The sequence below is a fragment of the Engraulis encrasicolus genome, chromosome 14 (genome assembly GCF_034702125.1).
Source record: "Engraulis encrasicolus isolate BLACKSEA-1 chromosome 14, IST_EnEncr_1.0, whole genome shotgun sequence".
NCBI classification, from domain to species: Eukaryota; Metazoa; Chordata; class Actinopteri; order Clupeiformes; family Engraulidae; genus Engraulis; species Engraulis encrasicolus.
This window is the reverse complement of record NC_085870.1, coordinates 4,311,026-4,321,989: the sequence shown is the minus strand read 5'-3', so window position 1 is coordinate 4,321,989 and position 10,964 is coordinate 4,311,026. Positions and strand designations below refer to the sequence as shown.

Below are 10,964 nucleotides of genomic sequence, written 5' to 3'. Positions count from 1 at the left end.
CAATGATTGACTGCCCCCTGCAGGCCCGGCTGAAGACTTGTTTTGCTGTTTGTGAAGTGAATGAATCTGTTGTCCATTCACAAGCATATACTTCCACTGTTGGAATATTAAAAGGTTAGTGCTACATTGGAAAAATGCAAGTATTGTGTTAATGAATGAAGTGAACTGTATTAGTATGGCTCAACAGTGTTTCCATAAATTGAGTAATGGCGTATTACGAGGCACAGGTTTATATTTACACAGGTCTTTCCACTCAACAGATAGGCAGGACCCCGGAGAGCAGCGCAGAGTGGGGGGCCCAACAATAAACCAAGTGTCTCCAGCTATAGCATGCAGGAATCAGGACGTTACATAACATGCCCAGGGCCAAGCCAGCTATAGCTTACTTACCGCAAGATAAAGATACCAGGGAAGAGCATTGTATGCCGTTTGCACAATTTATTTCCAGCTTTATTTTCATAAACACGATTCTGTTTACCTTTGGGGTTTTTTTTCATGGGGATGGAATGGGGCAATTATCATACCAGCTGTTAAATAAAGCCACTTGATCTTCTAATGATATTGAAATAACATATTTAGCAAAAGACTGGTATAAAATCAGGAATGTAAACACATGTATCATGTGTCCTGGGCCCATTACTGCTGAGGCAAGGCAATCTTTTTTCAACATGGGACCTTAGTGGACTGGGCCCTCTCTTTGGACTGCTCACTTGCCTGAAAGACAACACTACTGTGTGTAGTTGCAGCATACCTGCAGGCAAAGCCCTTTAGCACCACCTGCTGACCTTATGTAGGAATTACAACTGATGAGACTGCAAGGGTCAACACAAGTGCCAAAACTCTCTCTCTCTCTCTCTCGCTCTCTCTCTCTCTCCCTCTCTCTCTCTCTCTCCCTCTCTCTCTCTCTCTCTCTCTCTCTCTCTCTCTCTCTCTCTCTCTCTCTCTCTCTCTCTCTCTCTCTCTCTCTCTCTCTCTCTCTCTCTCTCTCTCTCTCTCTCTCTGTGTGCATGTGTGTGTGAGATGCGCTGTCTGTAGGCCTACAATCCCAGACCTTCTGGGGTGGTAAACCAGGGTTCTGACCGCTACACCAAAGACCCTGGCTCAATGGTGTGACAGTCAGAACACACCCACAATCCAAGTGATGGTCACTCCATCACACTGCCTTCCCCTTCGGAAAGCGCACCCATGCGCTTCACACACTCATGGTGTCCCTCACGCAACTGCCCATCATGCTTCTCCCATCCAGTGTGCCCCATCATCAATGCTTCACCCATCACTGGGGCCCCTCGTACCGGGGTCACCAATCCTGGGGGTCTCTCACATAAAATTACGGCTCACACACAATGGGTGTGCTTCCGATGGCCTCACGGCAGCCATCCCACTTCTGACACCATTTGTAGCGAAGGGAAGTAGAGTTGCCCAGCCAAGACTAGATCCCAGACCTTCTGGGGTAGTAAACCGGAGCTTTGACAACTACACCAAAGAGGCTCTTTGGTCTAATGGTCAGAGCCCCAGTTTACTACCCCAGAAGGTCTGGTTTCGAGTCCCGGCTGGGCAACTCTATTCCCCTTTGCTACACAACGTAACAGTGCTGGATAGAAATAGAAAATGTTCCACCATTCCTTTATGTCCACGAGAATGAATCACAACAAAACAATTTGGCGCAACCATTAGATTGGACATGTACAAATTGTTCAATTCACCAGCTAAAAATGCACAATAAAGTTATAAATATAGTACTATTCTAAAAAGAGACTACAGCAGTGACTATAGGTTACTCTCCAGGTAGCCTACAGTGAAATACAGTGGAACTTTTGGGTCAAACATAGCCTGATTATCATCGACTTTCAATACAATTAACATTTCCCAAACGGCCCCTTGGCTGCAGGTTGCTGTGGGCTCCCTTGAAGGAAAATTCCATGACAAATTTATACAGACAGTGTCATAATTACGAGCTACAAATTGAGGACAACATGTCTACCAACTGTAGCCTAGGCCTACTCAATACAACAGATGATTTTTTCACTGCATCTTGTCACAATTCTGCAATGTTTCACTTTTGGCCTGGGCAGGTGGGGGGCCCTGGGCTGCGGCCATATCTAGCCTGAGCATTAATCCAGTCCTGCTCCTAATATACTGTCTGCTAAGAAAGTAAATATGCAAATGAGCTCTGCTAAATGTAGCTTAACACAAATAAAACATAAATGTGCTAGATTCTTTGTGGCATTGAAAACATATCCCTACCACCACTACTAGCCTACTACTTTCTACTTTATAGTAGCCTATAGTAGTAGTAGGTTTATATAAGTAGCCTATATAATGATAATTGCTTTAGATGAATTATGAGTATAAATCTATGTTTAAATGATAAACTGTGTGTTGTTTTTTGTATGATGAAACTGTTTTGTCTGGCCTCGTGGAGAGTGGTTGATCAAGATCATCCAATCACGTTGGCCACTGTTTATGTAATCTGCATGACGTTTCGTGCGTGAAACGTCAGGACTACGTTTGTTGCAGAGTCACTCCGTTTGGTTCGAGTGTAAACAAGAGAGTAGCAGAGGAATACTCTGGAACAATCTAGTCAAATTTAGCTGGGGAGTGTAATCACGATTATTATCTCCCAATGTATTAACGTTTATTCGTTTTTTAAATGTGGTCTTGTGTGTGCGAAGAAGGTATGTTTTAACCTGATTTAACGTCAAAATAGTCACCGAGGCGACGAGGTGAGCTAGTGTGCTAATGCTAGTTAGTTTACTGCTAGCTAGGTGGCTAACATCTCAGTTGTCCGCATTCAAGGCCTCAGCTGGCGCTGTGCAGAGGCTGCGAGACCACTGCATGCATAGGCCTAGTTTAACCTGGACGACGGGCTAGAGGCCTGAGCCGTGAGTATTCTCTGCTGATACTTTTTAATTTACCACATGTTGAAATGCCGCTTCTAAGCAGATCTTTCTTTGAATCGTCGGGACGAATGAAATGAGCAAAACCATCCTCGGGTGTACTTTCTTGTCAGTCCCCAATAGCTAGTGCTAGCCTAGTTATGCGTCAGTGGCTGGCTACATAGCTTGCTACAGTGGACTGCTGCAGTAGGGTTTTTTTTTTGGGATGGTTGGTTTAGCTGAGCGATCGTACACTGCAGCCTGAACATGGTGGGAAATGCCAATATATCGCCCATACCTCCAGGGACAGCACAAGCTGCATTAGGTCGCCAAATATGCTGTCATTGGGATATGAAAATGATAAATGTATCTGTTGTCAGGGACGAGAGTGGACCATTTTAGCTCGTGTGCTAGTTAGCCCTTTACGCTGTCATAGTAAAGATGGGGCGTTGGGTAATTTTGAGCTACTGAAAAGAAAATTTTGGCCTAAATACATTTGTCTGGCCTGATCAGGACACGTTGTAGGCTATTCAGTATGGTAGAAATGATGTACGGTACGAGTAACGGGCTGTCGTTATTGCAGAACTGACAACATACTGAATTTGTTTACGTCTGTTCAACATGTATCTTCCAACTTCTCAAGCATTGACAAGGCCTGCGTTACGCTTATTTACAGACAACCGATACATACACGTCCAACTGAAAAAAAGCATCATAGCTCATTTTGAATCCTCACCTTCTAAACGATATCACACCTGTTAACATAACATATCAGACAATAAAGCAAAGACACGACGCAGGTGTACAGTGTGATAGCTCATGTTTTTTAGTTCATGTTCTAAGTGTGGACTGTGATGTTGTTTCCACCAGCCCAGAGGCGCCTCTATGGCCACGATGGAGTCCGGTGTCAAAGAATGTGAAGAGGAGATACTGCAGTCCGCCTTCAAGAAGCTAAGAGTCGATGCTGAAAGGTAATCTTTTGGTTCATATTCTGTGTGTGTGTGTGTGTGTGTGTGTGTGTGTGTGTCTGTGTGTGTGTGTGTGTGTGCGCGCGCGCACAAGTCATCCCTGTTGAGCTCTGTTGCTGTTGATTGTGGAAAGCTGTTGATTGTGCATATATTATGGAAATTATGAAGCATAAAAAGTTAAACACAAACTGTGATGGTTCCTCATACTCGTTGTTTATGCTGGGAGTGGATTGTAACTGATTGTTGTGTGTTTGTCGTTGTGTTCTTCAGTTGTTCCTTCAGTAACTGAGCGCTCTTGTGTTTTTTTGTTGTGTCATTGTCCCCTCAGTGCGGCTGCGGCGGTGGTTCCTGTGTGTGAAAGCGTGTCATCCAGGATGTCTCCTCGCACCAGCTCGGAGGTCGGAGGGGCAAAGTCCAAAATGACCTGCTTGAAGGAGAACTGGCACGGGTGTGTATTATTGTCCCAAATAAATGATTTATTCGCTGAAATGAATAATAAATTATGCATTGTGAAGAAGTGGCATTTTTAAAGCTGTGTGTGGGGGCGCGTGCATGTGTTTGTGTGTAAAAATGATTGTATGTACTTTCTCATGATTGTTTGAGCCATTCTTTATAGTAGTTGTAAGTTTATATGTGTCTATATCAGGGCTCGACACTGGCACCTGCCAACCGGCCAAATGCCGGTAAAACTTGTCTGTGGCTGGTAACAATTTCAGTGTCACTAGCCAATTTGGCAGGTAGCTACTTCTATGGTATGACAGAGCAGAATGGTGTATATTCTGCACTTTTTCCCTGTGTATCAATTGTATTTAAGTTCAAGAAAAAGCACAATTACTCAGTTTCCATTTGCTTGTTTTATTTCCATGTAGAAACCCATGCACTCATCTCCTTGCTTTTAAGCAACTCATCTTCTGAGGTTAGATGTACAATGTCATGATAAAAAACAAAAAAAAAAACAAATTTGTGGCTAGTACAATAGCTGGATGGCTAGTGACTCGGGAAAACCACTAGCCACAGTGGCCGGCAAGAGAAAAAATTACTGTCAAGCCCTGCTCTATATGGTGTATCTGCCTTGTTCATAGAACTACCTTATAAGAGCTGTGAATCGAGTGTTCCCAGTGAGACTTTGTCTTGTTTCACTGTGCACTTTGTATTACATTACATATGCAAATTTTGGCTCGACTTGACGTGGTTATAAAGGAGTTATCTGACTGTTTGTTATTTTGTTTTGCTCTCCTCAGCGGCATCCGAAAGTCCACCAGAGGCGTGGCGAGAAGCCAGCGGAGGCGGCGCTCCAAGTCTCCCATCCTCCACCCGCCCAAGTTCACCTACTGCAGCTCCAAGATGGCTTCCCCTCCCGGCGGCCACCTGAAGCACAAAACCCTGGCAGAGCCTGCTGACACCACCTGTGCCCTTCCCCTGGGAATAGTACCCACCAAGAAGGAGCTCCTGTCCCCAGCTCACGTCTCGCCCGTGTTCGGAGCCGCTGGCTACGACCTCCACCACATCGCCTCCACCCCCCGGGAAGCTCTCGGCTCGCCGCAACTCGGCCATAGGAACCTGTCGGATGACGAGAGTGGCTCGGAAGGCGCCGCTGCTTGCCCTCTCGTGGTCCCCGAGGCAGCGCAGGGCGATGGGGCAGCAACAGCAACAACAACTACAGCAGTCGTAACGGCAGCAGCAGCAGCAGCAGAGTCGGGCGCAGTCGGTGCTGGTGGTGGTGGTAGCGTGGGTGGTAGCGGCGCGGGCTCTGTGGCAGGCGCGGGAGCTGCTTCAGACTTTCGGTCTCTGTCCCGGCTCCACCAGGAGAAAGGCGGCGGCGCGTGCCCCTGCGGCCAGGCCGAGTGCCAGTGCCCCAGCTGGCAGGGCGTGGAGGTCTACGCCTTCACCGGGCTCAGGAACGTCATCTCCGAGTGCGAGAGGAACCTCCCACCGCCGGGGACAGGAACCGCAATCGGAACCGTAACGGAGGGTGCAGTGGGTGACCAGAACACAACAGCAGGAACATCAGCAGCAACAGCAGCAGCACCTGGCAACCGCAGAACTCAGAACACTGGAGGCTCGCCTCGCTCCTGTTCAGAACAGGCCCGCGCGTACGTGGACGACATTACGATAGAGGACCTCTCTGGCTACATGGAATACTACCTTTACATCCCCAAGAAAATGTCACACATGGCAGAAATGATGTACACTTAAAACAAAACAAAAAAGAGTCTAGCAGGTTTGGCTGCCTATCTATATCCGAATGGTTAAGCGGTTATAATATAGAAATTAATAAGTTATAACTGAGTCAAGAGCAAGAGCTGAACTGTTGACTTTGAGTTTTTGTTTTTGTTGTTTTCCTCCACTGCCCCTAAATTTCCTGCATTAGAGCTAACAAAATATATTTCCATCAAATTTGATTTTTGTTTGTGTTGGTATTTTTATGACTATTCTGATTTCATATTTACGTACGAAAAGTTGCCAAAGCTCTATTGCTAATGTTTGCAGGTTTGACTTCTTGCTATGTGCAAACTTGTAATGCCAACAATGATTATGTTTTCCACATAAAAAAAGGTTGTCCACTGTGCTTTTTTTTTTTTTTTTTGAGTTTTCATTTGTCTCAATAAAGAGTTTGTTTAAGTAAGTTGTGCTGCATTGAATTGCTATTTACATGCTTTTGGTTTTGGGGATTAAAGATGGAAGGAATTGCGACTTTGAATGACTATGGCAACACTTGCATTATAGTTTTCTGAAAGAAGTGAAGCCAGTGTTCAGCCAAGTTACATAACAGGCCTATTACACAAAGCGGCCGGCATTGGTCAATTATCCTCCTGGTTTGTTAACTTTGAGGTACAAGAGGTGCCAGATTTCCAAACAGAGGAATTCCATGGCTTTGTTTTACTCTGGTAATGAAGACCGAATAGTCTTCCAATTAGAAGATATGCCATTTACTTGAATTTTCAACTTATTTCAGGTCGTTTGTCACTTCATTACTGGTATGAAATACACACAACACAAGGCATATTGACAGGAAGAATAATTGACGGGTTTGCTTATGTAATTTCTTGCATTTGTAGTGGCCCAGCGAATAGTAATGCCCAGTTTATATTAATGTTTTTTTTTGTCCTGTATAAAACCTGAGAAGGTAGAGCATGCATGCCTAAGGGATCAAATACACAGTCCGCCTCCTGGTTCTGTTTTAGAGTAGACTAGTTGCTTGTGAATGGTCTGCCAAGCGCTGGCCCTTGGGGGGAATTCGTTGTGGCTCGGGACAGGCTACATGTGATTCAGTTCTGTCTTGGCAACAGCAGATGGTTGTTACGTAACACAGACACACAAGTCTGCATCGCTTTCCCCCACAAGAGGGCGCAACTGCACCAGAGTTGTTCAAGGAAGGCTGCCCCAGTGTAAATATTGTTGTTTTCTTACTGTCAGCTCTGGCTGAATCACTGCAGTGGGTGTGCCTCCCTCTCTAAATCTCGTTTTAAAAAGTAGGACAGTGAGTGGTGGGCAAAGAAACACTCACTTTTGAGTTTGAGCCATATGTTAAATAAGGAACAAAGACGCAAGCATGTGCTGAGGTCTATAGGAGCAGGCTATGGCCTTGTTTGTGAGGCCTGCAGGAGCAGGCTATGGTCTCGTTTGTGTGCCATCATGGTGTGTGTTTTCTGAATGCAGGGGTGATAGTATTCAGGCTCCATGCCTGATTTCAGGCTTGACAGAGTTTGCAAAAATAAAAACATTGATAATAATTATCCATTAGTTTATTCTTATCTCAGAAAGTGCTACAGGTTCAGTGTTTTCTTCTACTATCAGGCTTGAATAATGGTCATACACAGGCTATTAAATGTTTGAAAAATGTGTCAAAATAGGCCTACGTTACGTCACTATGCAGTATCTTGTCGTCGTCGTTAGAGCAGGGGAAAAAGTTCAGGCTCAGGATTTTTTTTCTCACCCTGTGAATGTTTTCTGTATGTTTTCTGAAATGCCAGTTGTTCGGTGTCTAGCCTCTCATTCACCCAACGCACCAGAATGGAATTTAATTCATGTTATTTGTGGTTTTCTATGATCACATCTCATTGTGCCCACATGACAGCACATCACCAGGTGTGAGGAATTAAATACGAAAACATGTTGTGAACACACTTGACGAGCGCAACACAGTGATGGAAATTCTTTTGGAGGGTGCATTTCATCAACAAAGACTATGTGGGGAACATAAATAGAACAAGGCACGCCAAACCTTTTACATCACAATATTTGAAGAGCTCTTTTCCAAAATGCTATATCCACCATTTTTGACTTTTTGCATTTTAATATTGGAATTCCTAACAGTTAGTTCCTATCATCTATGTGTGAATTCTTGCCATTCAAATGTTTTGAGAACATACTGTAAAACCTCTATAAAACTGCATTTTGCAATGCATTTCAATGGAATGCCCAATACAAAAATGTCAATTTCCCAACATTCTATAAAATGGATATATCTCATTTTGGAAAAGAGCTCTTCATTTCTTCTACCACATACTGTATAGGCCTACCACTGAAAGACCAATTCAGTGGCTTAAGGATACGAGGGTCAAAGTCCACAAGCGGCAATGTCAGAGTCCTTTTTCTGAGAGAAAATCTGGACTGACTTGAGAGGAGTTGTGCACTGCTGCTCGCCAAAAATAGGCCTACTGTACTTGACTGACATAACTCAGTTCTGCCAATGGGATTGAACCACAATTCTCCTGTTTTGCAATCTGGGGGACCACAAGCCAGTGAATAAACAAACAGGATTACTGATGGCATTCATATTGTTAGTATATTGGCATTACTATTATATTCATTTATCATTTCTTAGGTTTTCTGGTCCTCTTTTATGGAAAACGCTCTTTCCCCTTTCAGTCTGTCCAACAACAAGAAGCCCACAATAACTATATTGGATGTTATGATTATATAGTCACAGCGTACTAGAAATAAGAGATCTGGAGCAGAGTTCATTTCCCTTAGGGTGCAGGCTTCGTCTAGAGGTGCACCGAAATGAAAATTTGTGGCCGAAACCGAACCCGAATAATAACTAATCCCTTGACCGAATACTGAAACTGAAACCGAATATTACAATTCAGTTAAAAGTTATCAAAAGTTAGGTTTTTCACTATTTTAAAATATTGCTTAAATCTATGGCTTACAATAAATGTTTAGACATGTTTTCGAAAGAAAATAAATGTGTAAAGTGAAAGTGTCTTTTTTTGCGTTTTCGGCCGAATATTTTCTGCAGCCAAATTTTCGGTGCACCTCTAGTTTCGTCGGGTCCCCTTATGTGATGTATTTCCTTCAGAGGAGGAGTGGTGTCCCTTTGATAGCTAGCTCTCTGTACCCTTCATCTGTAAATTGGATCTTAGTAACGGAAAAAAGCTTCAGTTCAAATAGGTTCAAATATGCCTTTGATGTAAGGGGGAGGTCATTTGATGTTTGGCTAATGTACAAATTAAAAAACACATCACTGTTCGCTTGGAACATCTCAAAGCACTCCAGAGGGTCAAGTATATTGTGTCACTTTTGAAGCCCCAGTGCTTCCCAAAAGGATGGCCACGGACGCTCTGTGAATGTACAGAATACAAAAACACTCAGCTTTCAACCTTTAACACACACACACACACACACACACACACACACACACACACACACACACACACACACACACACACACACACACACACACACACACACACACACACAATCTACTCTCTCTCTCTCTCTCACACACACACACGACACACACACACACACGACACACACACACACAATCTACTCTCTCTCTCTCTCTCTCTCTCACACACACACACATGACACACACACGGTACACATACACACACACACACCACACACACACACACACACACACACACACACACACACACACACACACACACACACACACAATCTACTCTCTCTCTCTCTCTCTCTCTCTCTCTCTCTCTCTCTCTCTCTCTCTCTCTCTCTCTCACACACACACACACACACACACACACACACACACACACACACACACACACTACAGCAGTGGTTCCCAACCTATGGGTCGGGACCCCCCTTATGGGTCGCCAAAGATCCACAGGGGGTCGCGGAGCCCTCTTGATTTTAAGGGGTTTCGTTTTAAATATATATATATAGCCCATGTTGAATGAAAGACAAAGCATTTAGCTAATGAATGCATAGACGCAACACATTTTAAGTGCTACATTGAACATTTATTCTATATTTGACCAAAGACGAATTGAGGTATAAAATAACTTAAATTAGTTTTCGCAGGAAACGGAGGGCATATTGTGACTCCGTCTCGTGCGGGCGCTCGCGTGGTTGGGTCACCAAAGCTTACAATAGTAAAAACATGGGTCCCTTAAGAAAAAGGTTGGGAACCAGTGGTCTACACAATGTACACGACATGTTTGTGTCTCTGTAGAAATAACCCCCACAAACACACACACACACACACATGATCCCGTGAAATAAACTTGCCTGTATTCACTGTGTCACATTTGACACGTCCAACACTGAAACAAAGCCAAGCATGCCCCTCTGGCTCGGTCCCCAAAGTGGAGGCAGTGTTCCCCACCAGTGACCTCCCTCAAGATTTGTGCCAAGTTGATGGAGCCTCTTTTGTCAGCCTCCAGAAATCCTCTAATTTGTACAACCGTGTTTGAGTTTTTTTGTCTGGTCCGTGGGCCAGGGCCGGATTAAGATGGCCTGGGGCCCCTAGGCTACAGGTTGCTGTGGGGCCCCCTGGAGAGGCAAATTTCGTGACAAATGTACATAGACCGTGTCATAATTACGAGCTAGGCATTAATGATAACTTGTCTACCAGCTTTACTCAATAAGACACATGTTTTTTTTTCAATATTGCAGTCTGTCACAATTTTGCAATAATTCACTTTTGGCCACTCAGGGGCCCCCTGGCTGGTGGGGGCCCCTAAGCTGCAGCCATATCTAGCCTGTGCATTAATCCGGCCCTGTCCGTGGCCGCGGCTCAGGCAGGCAGGCAGGCCACTGGGCGACTCGCCCTCTCTCCCAGAGTGCTTATAAGTTGTGTGTGTGTGTGTGTGTGTGTGTGGAGGGGGGGGGCTGCACAAAGGGCCAACGCCATCAAAGCATA

At 44.6% G+C, this 10,964-nt stretch overlaps 1 protein-coding gene across 3 annotated transcripts; it reads left to right on the top strand.

The window, feature by feature from the left end:
* The first annotated feature begins 2,512 nt into the window (after positions 1–2,512).
* On the top strand, positions 2,513–6,470 carry oser1 (oxidative stress responsive serine-rich 1). Of its 3 annotated transcripts, XM_063214816.1 has the most exons (5): positions 2,513–2,675; positions 2,797–2,882; positions 3,747–3,847; positions 4,173–4,292; positions 5,086–6,470. In XM_063214816.1, the coding sequence occupies exons 3-5, from the start codon at positions 3,762–3,764 to the stop codon at positions 6,038–6,040; spliced, it is 1,161 nt and encodes a 386-aa protein (XP_063070886.1). In that variant the 5' UTR covers positions 2,513–2,675; positions 2,797–2,882; positions 3,747–3,761; the 3' UTR covers positions 6,041–6,470. The 3 variants fall into 3 exon arrangements, with proteins under 3 accessions (XP_063070886.1, XP_063070887.1, XP_063070885.1); XM_063214817.1 differs by having other exon boundaries at positions 2,513–2,882; positions 3,752–3,847; XM_063214815.1 differs by having other exon boundaries at positions 2,513–2,882.
* Positions 6,471–10,964: the final 4,494 nt, after the last annotated feature.

Excerpts from the sequence above, each read along its gene's own strand:
- oser1 (XM_063214816.1), top strand. The coding sequence starts at position 3,762 with ATGGCCACGATGGAGTCCGGTGTCAAAGAATGTGAAGAGGAGATACTG. Across the intron at positions 3,848-4,172 it reads CTAAGAGTCGATGCTGAAAG|TGCGGCTGCGGCGGTGGTTC; the intron begins GTAATCTTTTGG and ends TTGTCCCCTCAG. Across the intron at positions 4,293-5,085 it reads TTGAAGGAGAACTGGCACGG|CGGCATCCGAAAGTCCACCA; the intron begins GTGTGTATTATT and ends TGCTCTCCTCAG.